The 26,052-nt window shown below is 38.4% G+C and overlaps 1 protein-coding gene across 10 annotated transcripts in view; it reads right to left on the minus strand.

Annotated features, from left to right (window-relative positions):
* DLG2 (discs large MAGUK scaffold protein 2) overlaps positions 1 to 26,052 on the minus strand; it is a 2,193,106-nt gene that overhangs the window by 1,076,505 nt on the left and 1,090,549 nt on the right. For 9 of the 10 annotated variants that reach the window (XM_055355576.2, XM_055355573.2, XM_055355572.2 and 6 more), the window contains one exon: positions 11,376 to 11,537. In XM_055355576.2, the coding sequence (XP_055211551.2) occupies positions 11,376 to 11,537 (162 nt within the window). Of the gene's footprint in view, positions 1 to 11,375; positions 11,538 to 12,542; positions 12,654 to 26,052 lie in introns of those variants that run through there. The other variant, XM_063710714.1, reaches the window with a different exon arrangement.

Consider the following 26,052-nt stretch of genomic DNA (forward strand, 5'->3'; position numbering starts at 1 on the left):
CACACTTTCTATTTTTTTAATGTGAAATAATTACCATTTACTGAGCAACTACCAGGCGCCAAGTACTACAGACTTTCCACGTATTATCTCAAGTAATCTTTACAGCATGGAATGTGAATTCCATACTATTATTTCCAAGAGGTTAGAAGCTAATAGATTTACTAATAGACACAGCTAGAAAGCAACTAAGCTACATTGTAAACACAAGTAAGTCTGATTCTAAAGCCCATCTGCTTTCCACTATATGCTATTACTTTTCTGGATTAGCAGGGAAAGAGTTAAAAATTCAACAGCACTATCAGTCTCAGAATTAATTTTTGCAGAGTTCGGAAAAATTTCCAATTATCTTTGCTAAGAAAAAAGAATTGAAAACATGCTCACCAAAAGGTTACAATTGCAGACTATTTAGAAATATGGGAGGGATGTAGAAGTTATGTATCATTTTAGGGTACCACTAACAATATCATCTTTAACCACAGTAACAATAAGTGCCTTATATTGATGAGCAGCCTCTGTGAGTGTTAGTACATTATTTCTAATTGTTACAGAAAGTTTTGGCAATAGTGAAATCTTAGTTTTGAGAAAAATTTCTGTGTAACTGAGTTAACTCTAGAAATATCTGCAGCTACATATAATCACTATTAACACTTATGTAGAATTTTCTATAAACACTTATTTTTAAAACTTATTATGACTTTAATAACCTAATATTTCTTAGAAAAAATTCATTATCATTATTGTTATTAATACTATGTACATAAAATAAGTAGAAAATTAGAATTTCATCACACAAACTCATCTTTCAAAACCCATAGAGAGAACCCCTTCCATGGGTGTCCAGTCTTTTGGCTTCCTTGGGCCACATTGGAAGAAGAAGAATTGTCTTGGGCCACACATAAAATACACTAACTCTAATGATAGCTGAGGAGCTTAAAAAAAAACTGCAAAAAATATCATAATGTTTTAAGAAAGTTTACGAATCTGTGCTGGGTCCATTCAAAGCTGTCCTGAGTCACAGGTGGCCCATCACTGCAGGTTACACAAGCTTGCCTTAACCCTTGATGACTTTGGTTCTAAAAAGAATTCTTATATTTTGAGATGCTGGTTCAGTCCTATGCCTAACATTCTTTTCTTCCCACTTTTCAATATCTGGCCTAAATAGCCAGAATTATTGGGGGTATGCTGTTTGTACCCTTTCCAGTTAAAGATAATTGAGGAAAGGAATGCTTTATTTGCATGGAATTTCGATCAGGAGATTTTGTGCCTACATTCAGAATGCGTCTGTCAAGGCCATATTTCAACCATTTCCTCTCACCAGGGACTAGTCCTGGAACACAATGCGCCGTGCACAAGTCACAAATCTCTGCCAAACCCTTATGTTTTTATTAACTAAGAGCTTCTAATTTAGCTTCACAAATCTGTTTCTTCCTCAAGACTAGATGCTTCCAGGATGATCATCTCAGCTACTTCCACCATCTAGTGGCAAGAGATAGAAATGAAAGGATTTTACACTTTTAAAGATTATTGCCTAAAATATCAAGAATCAGAATAGTTTTCTAATCAGTGGTATTATTAAAAACATTATGTCTAGAAAGGAAAAATAAACACATTATTTTCAGTTGCTGGTCAGGGCCTCACGACTGTTGAGGTCAAATGTAACTCATAAGGTATTTCTTTCTTCTTTTTTTTTTTTAAATTAATCAAATACGTATTTTAAAACATCTGCTATTTGGTCAACACCATCTTAGGCATTGTAGAGGAGCTACAAATTTCTGTATTTAAAAGACATGACTCCCTTTTAGTAGAAGTTCATAACTTAGTTATGAAAATAGAAGCTCCAAGCTACTAAGGGCTAAATGTTGTGGTAAATTTCTCACTGCTTCATGTTATCCTCGGTAGGTACCTCTTTCTCCCCAAAGCCCATATATGGCGGTGGTGGACCTGTGTTTCAGTCCTCTGTGTTCTTCTCCCCTCTCCTGAGCAATCCCATCCATTTTCACAACTCCAACTACACTGAAAATGTCAAAGTTTCCATTTTCTAGATCAGATCTTTATTTCAAACTGACTGTTAAACACTTCTACCTGGGTATAACATAAATACTTCAAAATCAGTTACTCCAACATAAACTCAGAAATTATCCCACTCCCTCCCCTGCCATTCTAAAATCTGCTCTTCCTCTGGCATTCTTGGTTTCATTTCATGATACATTCTCTACTCTGGGGTCAAATTTTTAAAACTGTAAATTATCTTCTATTTCTCTCTCTCTTCTACCTTCTACATGTAATAGGTCTCAATGTCCTGATGATATCTCTTTTTAAATAAGCCTTCTAACCTATCCTTCCCTTCAACCCCAATACCTCTGCTTTACATCAAAGCTTATCTATCTTTTACATTTCACCTGATGCTCTTGAATCTGATGTCATACCTTTCCAATTATTCCTTCCACTGTACCACATGACATGAATAATGGTCTAATTTGCATATCAGGTCATGTCATTCTCCTTTTTAAAAATTCTGTAGTCACCCCTCATTACCTACAAGGTGAAGTCCAGTCTCTACATAAGGTCCTTCATTACCTGTTCATGCCCATCTCTCCTGCTTTATGGGATGTTTGGGCCCACTCTATGCCCCTTTCCTTAATTCTTACATTATGCGTCAGTATCCTAGCCAACTACTTGGCAATTCTCAGAACTTTTCCATACTGTTACACAACTGCTAGAGTACAGGGCAACCTTGACTTTTCTCCCTTATTTCATACTTCCTTCAAGTAAAAAATGATCTCGTGTATAATTTTTTTTCTCTGACAACACCCATCCTAACCTCTCCAGCTCCAAAATCTAAACAGTTTTTCTAGGTCTTGAGAGACCTCTTCTTTCATACTTTCTTTATTGTATGCTCCAAAAGTATATGTGCCCAACCAAAATATAATTTTATATTAAAGAAATAATTCTATGACAAAATATGTTTGGCAAATACTTTGTACTAATCATATTTCTACCTTAGATATTTATATTTCATATTATTATAGTAAAGGCTCTGAGAAATCCTTCAATAAGTTAATGGATTTAACTGCTCAAATGTGTTTAAGCATTCATTCATACCTTTATTTTAATAATGCTGACAGAATTCCACCAAACATACTTTGGGAGATGCTAGTCTAGTTTCATTTTAGATTCCAATAAGGGAGTAAAATGAAAAACAAAACAAAACAAAAATAAGATGCAGTCCAGGTCTTGGGAGCTTACACATTTACTAAGAGCAAGAAAAACAGCAAACCTAGAGGAAAGAACATTATATAGCAGTCCTTCCTGATCTTAGGTTGCACTTTTCATGCAGTTTCAGCTACCAGAGGTCAACTATGACCTGAAAACAGGTGAGTACACTACGAGATATTTTGAGAGAGAGAGAGAGAGCACATTCACATAACTTTTATTAAAGTATATTGTTATAATTATATTTTATTAGTTATTGTGGTTAATCCCTTACTGAGCCTAATTTATAAATTTAATTATGTGATAACATACGTATGAAAACATAGGAAAAAACATAGTATAAATAGGATTTGGTACTATCTGCGGTTTCATGCATCCACTGGGGGGTCTTTTTTTTTTTTTTTTTTTTTTTTTTTTTTTTTTTTTTGAGACAGAGTCTTGCCCTGTCGCCCAGGCTGGAGTGCAGTGGCGCAATCTCGGCTCACTGCAAGCTCCGACTCCCGGGTTCACGCCATTCTCCTGCCTCAGCCTCCCGAGTAGCTGGGACTACAGGCATCCGCCACCACGCCCGGCTAATTTTTTGTATTTTTAGTAGAGACGGGGTTTCACCGTGTTAGCCAGGATGATCTCGATCTCCTGACCTCATGATCCACCCGCCTCGGCCTCCCAAAGTGCTGGGATTACAGGCGTGAGCCACCGTGCCCGGCCCCACTGGGGGTCTTAAAATGCATCCCCCACAGATAAGTGGGGACTACTGTATAGTTCAACAAATAATTTTTAGAACAATAGAATAAGGCATATTTTAAAATGATGACTATGTGGGATGCACTAACTCCTTGTGCCATAGGATCTTATGACCAGTCGGGATTGGCCAAGAGTTAATAGAAAAGGCTTTATGTAGGAAGAGGGTTTTTATTGTACTTTTGGCTAAAACATACTTTCCTAAGATTGTGCTCTGGCAACTCTAGTAAGAAAATAGTATAAAAAATACACATTGTTATCCTTTGTCTATAGTTTTTTTATTGGCTTCTTCATGCTTCAGCTTTCCTCCTATAATTTCTCAAATGTGCATTGCCTACAGATTCTCAAATGTGTTCTTATATATACTCAACAAGTGCCCAGTTGTCTCAGGGTATTGAAGTTTACCCAAACCTCACATACTCCTAATTTCCAGCAAAGCTTCCCAGAACTGTTTATTCCAGTCCCTGTGAAAATTCGAAGACACACAATAATATTTATCTGATTAAAGTAATTCACACCAATTTATAAATGGAGGCTTTAATCTTCCTTGTAATTAGTTACTGAACCTAAGAATCTAAGCTGGTTTTGACTGCAAGACACATTTCTTTTTTAATACACCCTAGGAAATACTGCCAATTTTAACTGCAAGATGCCATTGATTTTAAGACACATCCAGATTTCAGATATGTTAATATGTGATAAAATATGAAGTTTAGAATTTATGAAATTTTGTATAAGTGATGATTAGGTAAGGAAGAAGAGGACAGCAGTTAACTCCCTCCCTTTCTCTCTCTCTCTCTCTCTCACTAATAAATACTCCTACAGGGCACTCTGGTAGGTGCTTGGGCCCCATAGTTTTAAGTTTGAGGAGTTCAAATTTCAGTTTCGGAATAATAATAAGTAACACATAATTAATTATGAATCAAGAGAATAATCTAGGTACTGAAAATCGTTTCACTGCTCTTTGTTTCCCCATTACTTAGTGCTATAGTAGGCACTCAGTTAATATTTATTGAACTGACCTAAAGTGAGAAGACCTAAACTGAAAAGAAAATTCTTGTGGTTTATTATAGGCCAATTTCTTTTGTGAAAGATTCTAGGTAGCATCTGAAGAGAATGCATCCCCACCTTGAGGAAAGGAAAACAAATTCCCTTGAATTCGCCACTAAATTGCATTTCTCTTTCCAATCCCACACTTCACACTGGCCAAAGCACTCTAATGAAAACAGGCTAAGAAAGCCCATCCTATCACTTAGGCAGCTGGTGTGCACCAAAGACAGATGAATCTTAGAACCAAGGCTTCAAGTAATACGCGACAATGGAGAAAATGATACTGAAACCTGTGACCGTGAGATTATTCAGCTAATGATTCAGAGCCCACTCAATGTGACATTTAAACTGTTATCCAGCAATCTCACACTCTGTTTAGGCATGCCATATGTAAATTCTCCATTAATACTAGAGAGTCACATTGTTTTCTCAGTAGGATTCTGGGGGAAGCATCTGATTATGTGTTTTGCCTCCTTTTCTTCCTTTTAGTGTTTGACCCAAGAATACTAGACAGATAAAAGAAGGCAAAGAAGTTGAAAATATGACAGTTCTAATGGAGACCTTGTACCTTTTTCGCAGTTCCCTGACTCTAACAGGCTTCCTTTATGAGAAAATAACCCATTAGATTTTAATCATTGCAAGTTTTTCAACAGTTGAACTGTGATAATAACAACTTGATTAGGAAATGTATCCTATTGCTATAAAAATGCTAGTGCTTGAATCTGATATCACAGTGCTGTGCTGGAGCTCACTCATACTAGCTCATGAGAGCCTCATGTGCCTCCAATTCCACATATTTAAAAAGTTGCTTTAGGTTGGTAGCCTGAAATCAGCCATGCTGGGAATATTTACATCACAAAATTGGCCAACCTTAAATCGGACATTTTTTCCCCCTAGAAAAATGTTACACATTTATTCCTATTACTATTGGTGCTGAATGAGAGATACACAGAGTGTCTTTACTAAGACAATCTAAAAGCATATCTTGAGCTATAAAATCCCAGATCATACTGAATGGACAAAAGTTGGAAGCATTCCCCTTGAAAACCAGAACAAGACAAGGATGCCCTCTATCACCATTCCTTTTCAACAGAGTCCTGGAAATCCTAGACAAAGCAATCAGGCAAGAGAAAGAGGTAAAAGGCATCCAAATAGGAAGAGAAGAGATCAAACTATTCCTGTTTGCAGATGATATGATGCTATACCTAGAAAACCCCTTAGTCTCTACCCAAAAGCTCCATGATCTGATAAACAACTTCAGCAAAGTTTCAGGATACAAAACCAGTGTACAAAAATCAGAAGCATTCCTATCTACCAACAAAATCCAAGCTGAGAGCAAAATCGAGAACTCAATCTCATTTACAATAGCCACAAAAAGAATAAAATACCTATGAATACAGCTAACCATGGAGGTAAAAGATCTCTACAACACGGATGACAAAAAAATTGCTCAAGGAAATCCAAGATGATTCGAACAAATTGAAAACATTCTGTGCTCATGGATAGGAAGAATCAACATTGTTAAAATGGCCATACTCTCTAAAGCAATTTACACAGTCAGTGCTATTCCTATCAAACTGCCAATGACATTCTTCAAAGAATTAGAAAAGAACTATTAAAATTCACATAGAACCAAAACAGAACCCAAAGAGCCAAGGCAATCCTAAGCAAAAAGATCAAAGCTATGAGTATCACATTCTTGGACTTTAAACTGTACTACAGGGCTACAGTAACCAAAACAGCATAATACTGGTAGAAAAACAGACACATAGCCCAAGGGAACAGAATAGAGAGCCCAGCAATAATGCTGCACACCGACAACTATCTATCTTCAATAAAGTGGACAGAAACCGGCGATGGGGAAAGGACTCCCTAGTCAATAAATGGTGCTGGGACAACTGGCTAGTCACATACAAAAGATTGAGACTGAACCCCTTCGTTATACCACATACAAAAAATCAACTCAAGATGGATTAAAGACTTAAATACAAAACCTAAAACTATAAACACCCAGGAAAATAACTTAGGAAATACTATTCTGGAAAGAACCTGGTAAAGATTTCATGACAAAGATGTCAAAAACAATTCTAACCAAAACAAAATTTGACAAATGGGACCTAATTAAACTTAAGAGCTTCTACACAACAAAAGAAACTATCAACAGAGTAAATAGACAACCTACAGAATTGGAGAAAATTTTTGCAAACTATGCATCCAATAAGGGTCTAACATTCAGAATCCATTAACAAGCCAAAAAACAATCCTATAAAAAAAGTGGGAAAAGGACACGAGCAGACACTTTTCAAAAGAAGATATATATGCAGCCAACAAGCATATGAAAAAATGTTCAACATCACTAATCATTTGAATAATGCAAATCAAAACCACAAAGAGATACCATCTTACACAAGTCAGAATGGCTTTTATAAAACGTCAAAAAATAATAGATGCTGGTGAGGTTGCAGTGAAAAGGGAATGCTTATACAGTGCTGGTAGGAATACCATTATTTCAGCTATTGTGGAAAGCAGTTTGACAATTTCTCAAAGAACTTAAAACAGACTTGTCATTCGACCAAGCAATCTCATTAATGGATATATACTCAAAGGAATATAAATTGTTCTGCTGTTAAGACACACGCAAAGGTATATTCCTTGCAGCACTATTCACAATAGCAAAGGCAAGGAATCAACCTAAATGCCCATCAACAGCAGCTGGGTTAAGGAAAATGTGGTACGTGTACACTACAAAATACTGCACAGCCATAAAAACTTCGGGAGGCCGAGGCAGGTGGATCACGAGGTCAGGAGATCTGTAGTCCCAGCTACTCAGGAGGCTAAGGCAGGAGAATCACTTGAACCCGGGAGGGAGAGGTTGCAGGGAGCCAAGATTGCGCCACTGCACTCCAGCCTGGGTGACAGAGGGAAACTTCGTTTCAAAAAAGAAAAGACAAAAAAGAAAGTAAAAGAAAAAGAATGAGATCATATTCTTTGCAGTAACATAGATGGAGCTGAAGGCCATTATCCTAAGCATACTAACACAGGAACAGAAAACCAAATACTGCATATTCTCACTTACAAGTGGGACCTAAACAATGAGTACATATGGATACAAACAAGGGAACAACAGACACTGAGACCTACTTGAAAATGATGGGTGGAAGGAGGGTGAGGATTGAAAAACTACCTATTTGATACTATGCTTATTACCTAGTGATGAAATAATCTGCACACCAAACCTCCATGATATGCAGTTTACCTATATAACAAACCTGCACATGTACCACTGTACCTATAATACAAGTTTAAGATAAATAAATAAATAAATAAAAACTCAAACACATCTTGTTTAGTATAAACAACACCTCGAGAAGGTCATGATGAAAAAAATCCTGGTCCCAAAATAGCTACCTCACAGCCTCAGTGTAGAAATCCTTGATGAGCTTCCCTTTCCCTCCTCTTCACAATACCTTGGGGCCATACCACAGAACTGGTGGTTCCAAAAAGGAGAAAAATCTATTAGGACCATGGTGTTTTATCCCAGGGGCCTGCTATTCATAGTTGGCTGTTCTTAAAACTGACATGAGGTGCCCTCAATAAAAGGCTAGGAAATTAGTTAGAAGTGACATAAATATAACAGAAAATCTAGGCTAAGAGAAATCCATTGAAGTTGAATACAGTTAATTGTAAGATTCCTGGAAGGCAAAGGATAAAGGAAAAATAGGAACAATTCCTTTGTTTATATGAGATCTGAGCTTTAGAAAAAGCATACTTTCCCCTCAACTCTGATATATATTTTCCAAATGAGACAGCGAGTAGCATAATAAATGATGGTGCAATCACCAAAACAGCAGATGTTCAGATAATTATATTATCATGTATATGCTGAAGACTTAATATACAAAACAAAGCTCCCATGGTGCTTTCATTGTTCTGCTCATTTTTTTTTTTTTTTTACTGTAACCAGGCTAGCATCCCTCATAATTATAATAGCACTAATTATAAAATTTGGACTCTCCCTATTCCATTTTTGAATCCCAGAAGTAACACAAGGAATTTCACTACTTTCAGGCATAATCCTACTCATAAGACAAAAGATGCACTTATTTCAAATATTTCATCTATCATTATTAGTTGACTTAAATATAATACTAATAATCACCATATTATCAATTCTAGTAGAAGGATATAAAATGCTAGCCTTGATTATCCTACTTACTTAGCCTAAAGTTCTTTGGGAGGTATGCTCTAGAGTTGATTAAGGAGGAAAGGTTGGGAAGGGAGAAAGGTGCGAATTTTGTGCATCTGTGTGTTGGGGGTTGCGGCATGGACAGGGTCTCACTCTGTTGCCCAGGCTGTAGTGCAGTGGAGTGATCATGGCTTACTCCAGCCTCAACTTCCTCGGCTCAAATGATCCTCTCACCTCAGACTCCTGCATACCTGCAACTACACTTGCATGCCACCTCGCTTGGCTAATTTGTTAAATTTTTTGCAGAGACAAGGTCTTGCCTTGTTACCCAGGCTGGTCTTGAAGTCCTGGGATCAGCGGTCCTCCCACCTCAGCTTCCCAAAATGCTGAGACTACAGGTGCGGGCCACTGTGCTTGATCTATGGAGGTTCTTATAGGGAGTTTTTCAACCAGTTTGAAAGAATAAAACTGAAATGTAAGTACCTTCAATGCAGTTCAGTCTCTCGGCCCTGCCCTTTCTCAATTTTCAGTGGTTTGTAAACAGAGTAAGGATCAGCAATTGTTAGACAATATTAAAGAGTACTGTCTAACTCTAAGAATCAGCAAGATTCTATACTGAACACAGAATTCTGATTCCTAAACAGGACCTTAAAGACAATTTTGTTTACCCTTCTGCGGAAGAAGGAGTCTTTTCTACAAAACCTCTGACGAGTCATTATCCATTGCTGAAAGATTTCTAGGGATAGGGAACTTCTGTCTCATGAAGTAGTCTATAATTTTTTTGAGTAGCTATAAATGTCAGGAGCTGTGGTGTTAAAATGATCCCAAATATAATATACATTCCTGTCAGTTATGCACAGTGGATCTGCTTCTGCCTTCCACATGACATCGATGTCGTGTTTTTCAGATGACAGCTCTTGAGGTAAAAAAGGTTTAGTCCCATATCCCCCAATTCTTAATCTTTTCTTCTCCAGGTTAAACATACTCATTTTCACCAGTCATCCAAATACTTGCAAAGAAATTCCGGAGATTTGCACAATGAATCCCAGAAGCATAATATTAATATTTACATATTTTTACTTACTATATAATATTTACTGGAATTTGACAATTGGTCTAATACTTTTATGTATTGGTAGTAGCTATAGCTAATTTATTTGATAATACATTTTTAGCATACCAATATGTTTGAAATGTTCCAAAATTTGAAACGTAAGGTTAAGCATAAGTTAACCTCTCTTAGATGTTTTTGCAGGTATAATAAGATCCAGAGAACATGGGAGACACTTTTATGTCTATATTGTTTATCGTAGCACAGCTATGTAGAAGTGCTGGCGAAATGAATGTTCTAGGTGATGAAAGAAATTTTTGTTTAGCAATAATTACTAAGGAGTTAATTGGTAGGTGCTTTTATTTTTTCCATTTCAATTCTGTTATTTCAGCCATATTCTGATTTTTTTCTTTTTAAACTTTAATCAATCTTTATAAGCTTTTTATCCAAAACACAAAATCCAGTAGCGCCAGTTCAGTCAAAAAAAAAAAAAAAAAAAAAGGCAGTGTAATTTGTACAGCCAAGGGGCATAGAAAAGTATTTTTCTCATTTAATTATACCTTCTTCTTGTCGAAATATAATTTATCAAGCAATTGTTTAAAATTAAATTTTAAAAAGTAGAAAGTGTTGGGAAAAGTATGACACGGAATTGAAATAAATCTAGTAAACAATTTTCTCTAGGATAAAATAGAGGAATTGATTAGACAACTCACACATTTTCCTTTATAGTTTAGACAGTAAGGCAATCATTAGATGTGATCATGTTATATTTGCTCCCTTTGTCGGACCATGAGTACTGACAAACAGAGGGCATCTGAGCAAAACCTTGATGTACTTGGGGTTTAAAAATATGTGGTTAGCTTATTTTCCCTTTCAGTGTTTCACTCTTGGCGCTTTCTTTACTCCATTCTCAGAAACTAAAATGATTTTTCCAGATATTCAAACAATTGCAATAAAAATATGTCCCAAAAATACAAGGTGGGCCTCCAATGCACAAGAAAGACCCTTTGGCAACCCGTGTCCTCTATGATGTTTTAAAAGAGCCTCATTTAATCGGGCCAGCAAACATCTCCATTAGCAATTAAGACCAACTACTGTCACCAACTATAAAGTCGGAAGAGCAATATAACTGACCTTCAGAGGAGAAATATGAGACTGCAAGACGTATCCATGGACATTTTCTATTTGAGAGAGGTTCTTTTCTGATACATGCACGAGTTCTGGGCCTCTTACTTCATGGGTTAGTCGAGGTAAGGAATGATCATGTGGAGCGTCCTCATCTTGATATCGATACTTCTAGGAGAAAAGAAAAGAAAGGACAAGTATGTATATATCAGTGTTTGTAAAGGATACAGACTGAACTTCATATTCTAATTTCATCAATAGGACACAGTGTGCACCTACTGTTGACTTCACCAAATGGGCTTTGCTGCAGACTCTTCTGGCGGTCACCATAGACCAGGTCAAATGCAAGCAAAACTGAGTTAACCACGAATATTGACCAATGTCCAGACTTGTTTCTGCCTGATAATATACTCTCTTTGTTTATGAGCTACAGAAAGGTGATAACAAATGAGACAGAACATTTACGTTACTCAAGTAAGTGAGGAGGTAACCCTCCTGACCAGAGTAGCTAAGTATGTGTTAAAAATTCTAGGTTATGGATGGAGAAGAAAAAAGTACTGAGCAAGAAGAAAACAGAATTCCAATATACCCCATTTAGAAAACTTAATTTTCTTTCAGAATTTGTGAGTGATTTAAGTTCCTTTTGAAATGAGGAAAAAATTTTGTCACCCACATTATTTGTATTAGACTCAAAGAGAAGACAACTTTATCTTTCTTTACTTCACTCCCTAGGAGAAGGAGTATTGATTTGGGTTAGTCAGATTCCAGGACAAAAGATCACAATTTTTAGAAGCAGAGCTAGCTCTTTTAAAGAACTTTAAAAATCAAGGCAAGTTATCTGCCTATATTGTGATGGCTCCCTGAGGGGACAGAGGTAAATACTTCTTCTCTCTTGTTCCCTTTTCCTCTTTTCTTAACCATCTTGCTTACACATGACTGTACCAGTAAAGATTATTGTTTGAGTCTTCCAAACAGATATAAGGAAGTTGGCAGAGAAAAAAAAAATGTTCAGGGTTAGGAATGCTCTGAGGGAACTCAGCCCTCTTCTTGGGGTCTGTCTCCATTTTTGGCCTCAGCCTGGGTCTCCATCCTATTTCTTTGTCTTTTTCTAGTTTGTACCCCTTTTCCCTTGGATCTGTCCCTTTAGAGTTCCATTGTTCAAGGCTATCGTCCTACCTGGGAAAGATGAAAGGGAACCCTCTACATCTGACCTCTTAATCAGATAATAAAGTGTTAGTTTGCTTTACTTTGCCTATGTTCCTTGTGCATAACACAGGGATATTGGGAGCAGGGATCTAAACATTGTCATAACACCATCACAGGCTTAATTGTGATGTCTAACTTTTTCCCAGTGTTCCATTATTGTTATCATCAATGGTTGTTTTCATATACATATACATATATATATATATATATATATATATATATATATATATATATAATTTCTAGGACATCAGCTCTCAGACTGACTCATAGTGGAAAAATAACAAGAACCACTCCAGGGATGGTAATTCAATCTGTTGTTCACTCTTCCTCAGAAGCAGATTATCAATACTTATACTTTCTGGGGCAGGGTGGGCTTTCCTCAATGTCCCAAGTAATATCTCTCTTAACAAAAATAACAATGCCATAACTGCAATTTCCAAAGAACTCTCACATACTTGTTCCATTGCAATCATTCTTGGCCATTTTACCTATGAGAAAACTAACACTCCAAGAAGTTAAGGTACTTGTCAAGAGTCACCTTAACTGACGGGCATCAGCGCCAAGACCCTATCCAGATCATTACAATCTGAATCCTCTTTCAGTTATCATCAGCCTCTCCTCTACCCCAAAAAGAGATAAAGTCCAAGTCTGAAAACTGAACTGGCTGCTTAGTAGAAAAAAAAAAATCACTGAGAATACACGACACAATGAGGTTGGAACATTTCTGTGAACTGCAAATACCATGCTTTTGTTTATCTAAACTTATGAATAATTTGGGAATGTAATCTGCCTCAGAAACATGGATCAAATTTAACATTCACTTTTGATCAGTTATGCCCATTATGAGTGGAATAATGTCACACTTGCGCCCATTTTAGTTTCTCTGGCTTTCAACCCATTAACTCCCACGTCTGCTCCACATTTTTGATTCTCTCATAAAGGCACTACCATCTATGTTGTCATCTGAGCCAGAAAAGTAGGAGTCAATCAGACTCCATCCTGTCTTTTGCCTGCTGCCATTTGCCAATTTAATAAGTTGATGAGTCTGCCTGATTTATATCCTAAATAATACTTGAGTCCACACTCTCCTTATTCTTCCCATACCCCCACCAACACTGTCCATGTTCAGGATCCCATAAGCTCTCAGCTGGGCTATAGAAACAGCCTCTGGCCTGGCTGGCCTGTCTATGGGGTTGCCCGTTTCCCATAAATTCTCTACACTGATCCAGGGGACTTTGTGAATCACAAGCTGATAAAGTCCTTCTTGAAAACTTCCAATGGCTCACACTGCCCACAGGACAGAATACAAGCTTTCTTACACTGCCATAACCCTACTATATATGCTGAAGCCCCATTACTTCTGAATTACTTTTTTTTTTTTATGAGACAGACTCCAGCTCTTGTCACCCCAGGCTGGAGTACAATGGCATGATCTCAGCTCACTGCAACCTCTGCTTCCCGAGTTCGAGCAATTCTCCTGCCTCAGCCTCCCGAGTAGCTGGGACTACAGGCGGGCACCACCACGCCTGGCTATTTTTTTTATTTTTAGTAGAGCCGGGTTTTCACCATCTTAGCCAGGCTGGTCTCAAATTCCTACCGCAGGTGATCCGTCCACCTCAGCCTCCCAAAGTGCTAGGATTACAGGCGTGAGCCACCGCACCCAGCCCTGAATTACTTTTGTTCTCAACATTCTCACTCCAATAATTATAAAATAAATATAAACAAACTATTGATTCTCATTTTTAAGCTTCTTTTAAAATTTGTGGTAAAATATACATAAAAATTTTGACCATTTTAACCATTTTTAAGTATACTGTTCAGTAGTGTTACTTATATTCACTTTGTTGTGCAACAGATCTCCAGAACTTCTTCATGTGCATGTTTCCATAACTCCCTATAGTCTCCAATTACAACTCTTGTCATGCTATATGGTTGTGTATTTTCTGTGTTTTTCCACGGAACTGTAAAATCTTGTAAGGACTGGGACCACATTGGTATTGTTTATTCTCACATCTCCAGTCTTTAGTCAAATGCACAACACATATGCTCAGTAAGTGTTTGTTGAATATAGCCATGAGCTACCATTACACAAATGGGTGAAATAGATATCACTTGCTTAAGCCACAATACTATTTTGGCTACTGGATGAAAACTTTTTCACTATAAAATGGTGTGAACTCAGGTTCAAGTAAAAAGGACAATCACATCATTTGCTTGACACAATCTAAAAGGACATCAGACTATTAAGTACTATATATCTTTCTCCTCATCATTCATTTCAGTATATGCTAAGAATATGAACTGAAAAGAACAACTCTTGACCTCAAGAAGACCATAAATTACTGAGTTATACTTGTGCACAGATAAGCTACCATACCTCGTGATAAACTCAGTTCTGTGGGAGCAGAAATGGGTAAGCATTTGTGGCTGGCTGGCTGGCTGCAGCTTCTCAGTTTGAAACAAGGTCTGGAATACCATAAAGAGGTAAAAGATATTCCAGCCAAAGGCACAACATGTGAAGAGACATGTGGTAAGAGGGGATGATGTTTGAGGGAACAGTGAGGTCTTAAAGTGGATTGTAGCAGATGCTACTGTGTCCCCATCCAAATTCATAGAAATCTTTTTTACCCATTGAAGGCTCATATCTGCATACTTTTCAGGAACATTACCCTTAGGTGATTGAAGCCTGCTCTCTTGGATGTCCACAGGAGTCATATTTGAACCCCAACTCTCATACCTCACGGTGAGACAAATCCCGTGATGTGAATTACACTACAAAGTATCCAGCGAGATTAGCTTAAATTTAGACTGTAGCTGAACCTATATTTCTGCACAGTTCCTTTGTGCTTCCCTTACTCCCTATGTTTTTTTTTTTTCTTGGAACTGCCCTCCATAAATCATGCACACATGAAATCTCATCTTAGGTCTGCTTCTAGTGAGCTGATATAAGACTTGGAAGAAGCTTGGGATGTAAGGTACAGTGTGGCAGGAGGAGACTGGAAGGCAGATTGGTGTCCACTGTAGACAATAGGGAGTCATCCAAGAGACCGTGGCCCTAAATAATACTCTGCCCAGTGCCAACCAGACATTCCTGTGTTTTCTTTTCTTTGAGTCTTCAGCCTATGACTAAGCAAGAAATGACAAGAACTGATGAGAAAGTCACATCTTTAACTCAAATTCAAGCTTCCAAAGGAATCACCCTGATATGATATAGCAGAATTTCTCTGCTCATATTCAAATCTTATTTCCTTTGGCTGAACAAAGATACTGATTTATAACACTAGGATTAACATTAACACCAACATTAATGCTAATCCTAACACTAATGCAATATTACAACCAATAATAATACCAGCTACAGTTAATGTACCTGGAGCCATATTAAATGCTTTATATCCATCATCACCATATGAGACATAGGTGTTATTCTCTTTATCTTAGACTCAGATAATTAGATATTATTCTAAGCTTACATACCTGGAAAGTGGCAAACCAGGTTTCAAATACATGTTAATTTCACTCTAGAGAAAGAGCACTTAGTCTTCTAAGTTAGTTAGGACTCAAAGGTGTTTAGAGGACAACTTTATCTTCAGGAAATAAAATGTTTAGGAAATATTCTTACACCCTGACTAAGAATCAACCCTAACATTCTGGGTAATTATGAGTCAAACTTTTCATTCCAAGGCTTGTCTCGTAGGTACTAATGTCATTCTGGGCACCTTTGAGGATTTCTATATTGCCTACAAAATGAGGGCCATTGGCAGAAGGCCTCTGTATTGAAGTCTGTGCTTTCTTCTTTTTCTCTCCTCAGCTTGGTCTGTTGAAGGGGACTTGAGTAAAAGAAACTTTGTAATTCTGTGAGGAAAGTCATTGGTAGCTTGATGGGGATGGCATTGAATCTATAAATTACCTTGGGCAGTATGGCCATTTTCACGATATTGATTCTTCCTAACCATGAGCATGGAAGGTACGTTAAAGTTCATTTGGAACCAAAGAGGAGCCCACGTTGCCAAGACAATCCTAAGCCAAAAGAACAAAGCTGGAGGCATCATGCTACCTGACTTCAAACTATACTACAAGGCTACAGTAACCAAAACAGCATGGTAGGTATAGACCAATGGAACAGAACAGAGCCCTCAGAAATAATACCACACATCTACAACCATCTGATCTTTGACAAACCTGACAAAAACAAGAAATGGGGAAATAACTCCCTATTTAATAAATGGTGCTGGGAAAACTGGCTAGCCATATATAGAAAGCTGAAACGGGAATCCTTCTTTACACCTTATACAAAAATTAATTCAAGATGGATTAAAGACTTAAATGTTAGACCTAAAACCATAAAAACCCTAGAAGAAAACTTAGGCAATACCACTCAGGACATAGGCATGGATGGGCAAGAACTCCATGTCTAAAACACCATAAGCAATGGCAACAAAAGCCAAAATTGACAAATGGGATCTAATTAAACTAAAGAGCTTCTGCACAGCAAAAGAAACTACCATCAGAGTGAACAGGCAAACTACAGAATGGGAGAAAATTTTTACAATCTACCCATCTGACAAAGGGCTAATATCCAGAATCCACAAAGAACTTAAACAAATTTACAAGAAAAAAAATAAAACAACCCCATCAAAAAGTGGGCAAAGGATATGAACAGACACTTCTCAAAAGAAGACATTTATGCAGCCAACAAACACATGAAAAAATGCTCATCATCACTGGCCATCAGAGAAATGCAAATAAGAACCACAATGAGATACCATCTCACTCAGTTACAATGGCGATCATTAAAAGTCAGGAAACAACAGGTGCTGGAGAGGATGCGGAGAAATAGGAACACTTTTACACTGTTGGTGGAACTGTAAACTACTTCCACCATTGTGGAAGACAGTGTGGCGATTCCTCAAGGATCTAGAACTAGAAATACCATTTGACCCAGCCATCCCATTACTGGGTACATACCCAAAGGATTGTAAATCATGCTGCTATAAAGACACATGCACACGTATGTTTATTGAGGCACTATTCACAATACCAAAGACTTGGAACCAACCCAAACATCCATCAATGATAGACCGTATTAAGAAAATGTGGCACATATACACCGTCGAATACTATGCAGCCATATAGAAGGATAAGTTCATGTCCTTTGTAGGGACATGGATGAAGCTGGAAACCATTATTCTGAGCAAACTATCACAAGGACAGAAAACCAAACACTGCATGTTCTCACTCATAGGTGGGAATTGAACAATGAGAACACTTGGACACAGGGTGGAGAACATCACACACTGGGACCTGTCATGCGGTGGAGGGAGGGGGGGGGATAGCATTAGGAGATATACCTAATGTAAATGATGAGTTAATGGGTGTAGCACACCAACATGGCACATGTATACATATGTAACAAACCTGCATGTTGTGCACATGTACCCTAGAACTTGAAGTATAATAATAATAATAATAATAATAATAATAATAATAAAGAAACTTTGTAAACAAATTATATTTCCTGTTTCAGCTCTAAGGGGAGTAGAGGCAGGATAGGTGCTCAAGACAGGGATGCCTGGTATACTACTTATGTCTCCCTGTCTTAGTTCATTTTGCCCCTGACTTCTGGAATTCTATCCTCCTCCCCGTTCTGAAGCTTAACCCTGTCCCCAACCCCAGATTCCTTCATCAAGCAAACTTTTTTAGGTCCTTGATTATCAGATTTAGTGTTGCCTCCTCAGAAGCATTCTCTGACTTCAAAGGTCGGAAATCTGTATCCCCTTTATGCTCCCATAGTGTTCTGCATAGGATTTTGTCAATGAATAGGAACTTCATACTGTAATGACCTGTCCATGTGCCTATCTCCCCTAGTAGCTCACAAATGCCTCAAGAGCAGAGGTAGAGTCATGTTCATCTCTGAATCTCCAATGCCTAACCGACAAATGACACATAAAAAGAGATCAGTAAATGTAAGTTTAACTGAATTAAACTGTAATTATCTGAGCAATAACATGATCTGCATAATCAGAAAGCCCTCCCAGCTGAGCTTGCATGCAGTTATACTCATACTCATTTTCTACCACAGTCCCCCCTACACAGACAGAAAAAGGCTAAGGAAGTCTGACCAGGCTCTGCTCAGTACATTCTGCTGATGCTTGTGTGAGTCAGAACAAACCATCCTGAATTTCCCAGAATTTAAAAACGGAATCTTACATGTGCCTGATCTGTCACTGGAGGTTCTCTGGTGCAATTTGGAAGATGGCATTTTGCTGGCACAGTGCATGATAACTGATCCAGAAATTGGAAATATTTCAAGGTTTCATAAATAAAAATCTGAGTTTACCTCTGTTGCTTCATAAAAAGTGCTCTACTTCCCCCTTGTAGCAGGAGTTGGCACAGTACTGATGAGAGAGAGAAAGAGAAAGAGAGAGAGGGGGAAGGAACAAATCAAAAGCTGGAGAGCTAGAACATGTTTGTGTGCACATGAATAGGTGGCATATTATCATACCTAATAGTGAATACTATCCATGAACGCTTTGCTAAGAATGTCACAGAAATTATCCCACTTAAGGCTGATAGTAGCATTATGAAGCAGGTATAAAATTAAGTAATAATTACAGTTCCTTACACAAAGCCTGACATTAAAAAACTTGTTAGTTTCACTGTCTCTGTTAACTATACTGACAAACCATGTTCTCTGTGTCAAGTTTTATCTGTCCCTCTGTAATCCAAGTTCTTTGAGGGTAAGAACCCTGATATGTATCTTTGTATCCTGCAGAGTGGTCAGGCTAGAATGCTACATACATAGTGTGTGTCCAATAGGCCTGTGTTGACTGATTGAGTGCTGCTTCTGGAAGAAAGCCTCTTAATTTAAAAAATGTGCTTGGGCTGAAAGGAAGCACATATTCTAGAAGCAAGAAGTTGGTAAAAACAAAATAATAATAATAACAGAATTTCAAAGGGATCCTTAAGGAAGAGGTAAGTGAATCTCAGAAAAAAAACAGAAAACCAAAAGGACAAAGAAAACGAGCTCAATGATGAACCATGTGAAAACAAAAGATTTCCATTTCATCTCAAGGCTGTAGAAATTTAAGTTCCATAATTGAGTATTCCCATCTAGGCCCTGCCAGCCACCTTCTTATTTTGAGAACAATGATTTGTTTAAACACTTTGATATTTACTTTTAGGGATTTCCTTTAATAAGATTTCTGCAGTCTGTACCCAGCAAATCCTTTTCTCCAGCTTCTTCCTTTTTCCATGATGCCTCAGCCTATCTGTGACTTGTGTCTCATCACTTTTATATACCTACTGCATCCTCACTCCTACTCACTGCCTTCCTCTCTGGAGGGAAAACATGGGTAAAAAAGAAAACAAGAAAAGATGAATGTTCAGTGCAATGATCAGATCAATATTTATATTCATTTCTTTAATTTGAAATGAATTCTCTGAATGATATCCTGACTGGAGCACAGTTTTATTTCTGTTATTCCAATCCATTCTTTCAGAATGGTTACATATAGGTTGCAAATCTGGGGGTGGAGGTAGGTAGTTTCAGACAGGAGAAAAATGGGAGGAGGAAAGGCAAGAGAGACTACATAATTTTCCCCTTCACTTCCTCAAGGTGACCTCCTGACTTCCCAGATTAGGAAGTTCTCTCCCTGCCTCTGCACAACGCACACTGCTCCCTGCTTCATAGGCTTTCAGGGCACCCTGTCCTTATTCTTCATAAACCTTGGCACATTTTTATTTTACATTTATTTCTGTGATGATTCGCTGGATGTTTGTCTCCTCCACTGAACTAACCGTCCCCGCCCCTCTCCCCATGGGGTCAAGGGCCCCACCTGCTTGGTTTACTGCTGACCTCTAGTGCCTGCCACATAGGAGGTACTTGATAAATGTTTGTTGAATAAGTAAGTACTTTGCAGCCAGATCTATCTTCAAAATAATCACCCTTTAAAAAAACAATGACCCACAATTAGCAATATGGCTTGCCCAAAGAACCCTTGAAAGAGGCATTTTTCCAGTTTGGAGAAGAATGTAAGTAACAGCACTGATGGGAGAAATAAAAAGCTCTCCCAGGTGCTCCATTTGAATTTTTTTTAAACAAAACTCAAAAGTGAAAGGAAATACTTTCCTGCTTTTTTTCCACAAAGAACAGGACAAGCCAGGATGTTAATTAAATTACAAATCAGCTGTCTGCTTGCAGCTGACAGAGCTTTGTGTGCTTCCAAGCAACGTCAGATATTTTAAACTCTATGTAATTACCTACTATGGACTAGCTGCCAGGAAGGATGCTTCATGAATATTTAATGAATTTTAAGATCCTTTTTAAGGAACTGATGATTTAAATAACTATGGGAGAACTTACTCTAGCTCAGTGCCACCCTCCATCTGTTAACTGAAGATATTGGAAATGTAGCCTGGTAGAAATGCCATTTCTCCCCTAAAATGAGCTAGGCTCAGGATCTAGGGAAGGCTAGACTCACACAGGAGAGGTAACTGTAATTCTAAAGTTAACTGTTTAATTCTAAACAGACCTCAAGCTCTCTAAGTCAGAATGGAACATGAACTGGGAAAATAACGAGTATGGAATTGCAAAATGAAATTTTGTAAGATGCCACACATTGAGAATGCTCTTTATAATTTACAAAGCACTTTCAGCAACACTGTCTTAAGTAATTCTCTCAAGAATTGGATATATTAAAAAGGTATCATCATTCTCATTTCCAAATGAGAAAACAGAGGGTCAGAGAGTTTCTAAAGTGCTAAATAAATAGTAAAGCTGTGTTTCAAACCAAAATAGTCCTCTGATTCCAAGAGGCAGCCTCACATAGTGGAAAGTGCATGAATTCTGGCATTAGAAACATGATCTCAAATCTTGGTTATACTACTTGCTATCTGGGAGACATCTATCACATTGCTGGATACAACTGAGCTTTGGTTGACTGAAGTTATGAACCAGGAATTACAATATATATCTCATAGAAATACAAAGATTGAATGAGATGCTGTACTCCTGGCACACAGTGGCTGCTTGGCAAATGTAATGCTCCCTTTTGCTTGGAGTCTCAAGAACTTGGTACTCTGCAGATTTGTCATAACAACAACAGCAACAACAAAAAAAAGTGGTCACTAAAAGTGAATTTTTCACACGGCAAAAAAGTCTTTGGTGGAATGCTCTTCACTTTCCACAGAACACAAACAATAATAACCTGTTATACAATTAGTCACAAATACAGTCCTTGAATTTTTTGTCCATACACGAGTATTGTCTAAAACATGTTTTCTTTGTAGCAGCTAGGTGCTGCCACCACTGTGCATGGCTGAGTTCACAAATCTGTTGTAACCTGTAGCTTCCCTGTCACTTCTCTCTCTCACGCTAAGCTTTGTTTATTTGCAGTAATTAGAATTTTTGCCACTGCCATGGCTAATGCTGCTACTGGAACCACGAGAGCCTCCTTGGTTTCATGGTTTGGCAAAGGATTGTCCTTCATCACCAGAGGGGCTGGAGCTTCTGCCTCCTAAGGTTTCTCTCCTCATGGGTCCAAAATTTGAAGACTGATTGTTGTAGCTGCCAAAATCACTGTAGCTTCCTTCACCTCTAAAACTGCTTCCATCATTTACAAATCCATTATAGCCATCCCACTGCCACCATATCCACAACCACCACGGCTGCCACCAAAGCTACTACGACCACTGAAGATTCCTCCACAATCATAGTTCATACCAAAACCACCTCCACAACCACCACCAAAGCATCCAGAACTACTTTGGCTTCTTTGGCTCAATGAAGCACTAGCCTTCTCTTGCTTTGACAGGGATGAATTTACTGAACACTCTTTGAAGTTTCCTAACTTCACAGTTGTGGCCATTCACAGTATGGCCATTCACAATATGGTACTTCAATCTTATTCATAGAGTCATGGTCCTTAAGAGTTACAAAGGCAAAATCCCTTTGCTTGCCACTGCCTCGGTCATTCATGATATCAGTCACTTCAATTTTCCCACATTCTTCAAAGTAATGTCTTAGGTGATGTTCTTTTTTTTTTTTTTTTTTTTTTTTTTTTGAGAAGGAGTCTTGCTCTGTAGCCCAGGCTGGAGTGCAGTGGTGCAATCTCTGCTCACTGCAACCTCTGCCTCCTGAGTTTAAGTGATTCTTCCACCTCAGCCCCCTGAGTAGCTGGGATTAAAGGTGCCCATCACCAAGCACCAAGCCCATCCAATTTTCTTATTTTTAGTAGAGATGGGGTTTTGCCATGTTGGCCAGGCTGGTCTTGAACTTCTGATCTCAAGTGATCCATCCGCCTCGGCCTCCCGAAGTGATGGGATTGTGAGAGTGACCCACCATGCCTGGCTCTTAGGTGATGTTCTTCAGTGTCTTCTTTAGTGCCACTCATATGGTTTGGATCTGTGTTCCCACCCAAATCTCAAGTTGAAATGTAGTCCCCACTGCTGGAGGTGGGGCCTGGTGGGAGGTGATTGGATCATGGGGGTGGTTTCTAATGGTTTAGCATCATCTCCCTGGTGCTGTCTCATGACAGAGTTCTCACGAGATCTGATTGTTTGGAAGTGTGAAGCATCTCCCCCGCCATCTCTCTTCCTCCAGCTCTGGCCATGTCAGTCTGCTTCCTGTTTGCCTTCTGCCATGATTGAAAGTTTCCTGAGGCCTCCCCAGAAGCCCAACAGAGGCCAGCATCATGCTTCTGGCACAGACTGAAAGAACCATGAGCCAATTAAACCTCTTTTCCTCTTTTCCTTATAAATTACCCAGTCTTGGGTATTTCTTGATAGCAGTGCAACCATGAACTGATACAGCCATCAATAAATATCTTTTTCACAGTTAAGTAGGCAACTAGTCTTTGAGAATCTCCTCTTGAGACAACTGTCTTTGGTTCCACGATTCTCTCATACCTTATGTAGCATGGCATTTAGGGCTGCATCCACCTCCTCCACAGTGGCATATGTGACAAACCCAAAGGCCCTGGAGCAATTGGTGTTTGGATATCTCATTACCACACAGTCCATGAGTGCTCCCAATTGCTCACAATGGCTCTTCAGACTCTCATGGGTTGTTTCAAACCTCAACCCCCCAATGAAGACCTTCCAGTTATTCGGGCTCTTTCAGAGACTCCGACTTAGACACGATGGCAGTAGGAAGATAGACTTTAGTGATGATTCCTCTGTGGCATCCCGGGGCCAAAAGGAGTAAGGTGACAAATGTATCTCAGTAGAATAACTTTCTAGAACCTCAGTTTCAGAACAGTGCCTAAATTAAAGCGCAGATTCTGGAGAGACGGCCTGCATCAATTCCTACTTTGATAACCACATGACCTTGGGCAACTTGTTAAACCCTCTGAGACATGGTATTCTTATCTGCAAAATTGGAATAGTAACTACCTCACAAGATTTTTTAGAAAGCCAAGTGAGATGATGCATGGAAGGCACTTAGAAGAGTGAGTGTCTGTGATCTAGTAAGTAGTCACTTAGTATAAGTTATGATTGTTTTACTGGAACATTAGATATGTTATTTCATTATAAAAAATTGGAAGAATAGAAAAAACTAAAGGAAAAATTTTTGCCTTTTACTGTTTTGAATTTTTCAAATTCTCTAAGTGCAACTTCTCCCACTACTCCATAACACATAGACAGTTTATCAAATCTCACAGCCCTCCTAGTCTCACAAAGTACACTTTAGCCTTTCTTTACGCCATCTTAAATGCTTGAAAACCTCTATTTGCACTTTTTTATGCAAAAGGAATTTACTGAGCACCAAATCTATGCCAGATATTGTACCATGTGCTAGAGATGTAATAGTGAATAAAGAAGATACAGCTCATCCTTGCCCTTTGCTCTTGATGTCTTCTCTACCTCTCATAACTTTCCCAACTGTTTTTCACATACTGCTCAACCTTCAAAACTTAGTTGATAAATGATATCTTTCCAGATGCTTTCCCCAGACATCCAAATTTGGCTAAGCATTCTTATTCTGTGCTCTCATGTCTGACTCCCTGAGAATCCCTCTTTTTCTCAAAGCATGTATGTCTCTGCCAGTCTCACTGGAATGGGAAGAGTTCACAATTCATTATTGTACCAGGGGCAAATATTCTGCCTGGGACCCAGTAGGTGCTGAATAAATGCTACTAAATGGAACTAACCCTGGTAGAGATGTAAGCTCCTTAGACTCCTGCGTACTCCACCATGACTAGCACATCCTAGAAGTAGTGCATAGTCAAGAAGCCTGTCACTATTCTACAGTAGAGCTGGTTGTTGAACAGTAGTACCCTGTAAGATTTTCAACAACAAAATCAAAAATTGGTTTATGTTGTGTAGCACAGGTAATAAAGTGAGTTCCTTTGAAAGTTTTCATTTAGCAGGGAGAATTGCTCCAGCTTTGGGTATGACATCCCTGACAAAGAGTATTAGCTGGTGGCTTCCTGGAGTAAAAGAGTTGACAGAAAGAAAAACAGTAACATGCAGAGAAGAACTGAGTTCCCTTCTTCCTTCTCCACTGCCAGCACTGAGTCAGAGCAGCTATAGAAGCATAACACACAAATGAGACCACGCTGAGTATTCTTTTTTTTATTTTTATTTTTATTATACTTTAAGTTTTAGGGTACATGTGCACAACGTGCAGGTTTGTTACATATATGCATCTGCCATGTTGGTATGCTGCACCCAGTAACTCATCATTTACCGTTAGGTATATCTCCTAATGCTATCCCTCCCCACCCGCCCCCCACCCCACAACAGGCCCCGGTGTGTGTTGTTCCCCTTCCTGTGTCCATGTGTTCTCATTGATCAATTCCCGCCTATGAGTGAGAACATGCGGTGTTTGGTTTTTTGTCCTTGCGATAGTTTGCTGAGAATGATGGTTTCCAGCTTCATCCATGTCCCTACAAAGGACATGAACTCATCATTTTTATGGCTGCGTAGTATTCCATGGTGTATATGTGCCACATTTTCTTAATCCCGTCTATCATTGTTGGACATTTGGGTTGGTTCCAAGTCTTTGCTATTGTGAATAGTGCCGCAATAAACATACGGAGACCACACTAAGTATTCTTACACGAACCCATCTAAACCCCAGGTCAGCAGCTTGACTCACATTTGAGTATACCAACCTCAAATAAGCCCAGTAAAATAGATTAAAGTGTATGCAAGGCAGGAAAGAGGTCCGGAAGAATATACTAATATGTTGACCATGGTTATTTCTGGATGACTATTAATTTCATTTTTTGGAGCTACATATATTTCTTTGAGGAATAAAAAGAATTAGAATATGTAAAACATGATCAAGTATTTGCTTTGTTGTACTGGAGAAGGTTCAGTGTGGTATAAGTTTTGTGATAAGGAAAAATTCTCTAGTCCTGGAAAGGGTTTATCCATGTTCAGTTGAGTTAATTTTGAGAACTGGCTGAAGGATGCAAAGGAAGGGGTTTCCAGCTGACAAATGAAAGAGGGATGTGCCGGGAATAAATTTGCT

Source organism: Gorilla gorilla, chromosome 9, assembly GCF_029281585.2.
Source record: "Gorilla gorilla gorilla isolate KB3781 chromosome 9, NHGRI_mGorGor1-v2.1_pri, whole genome shotgun sequence".
Taxonomy (NCBI): domain Eukaryota; kingdom Metazoa; phylum Chordata; class Mammalia; order Primates; family Hominidae; genus Gorilla; species Gorilla gorilla.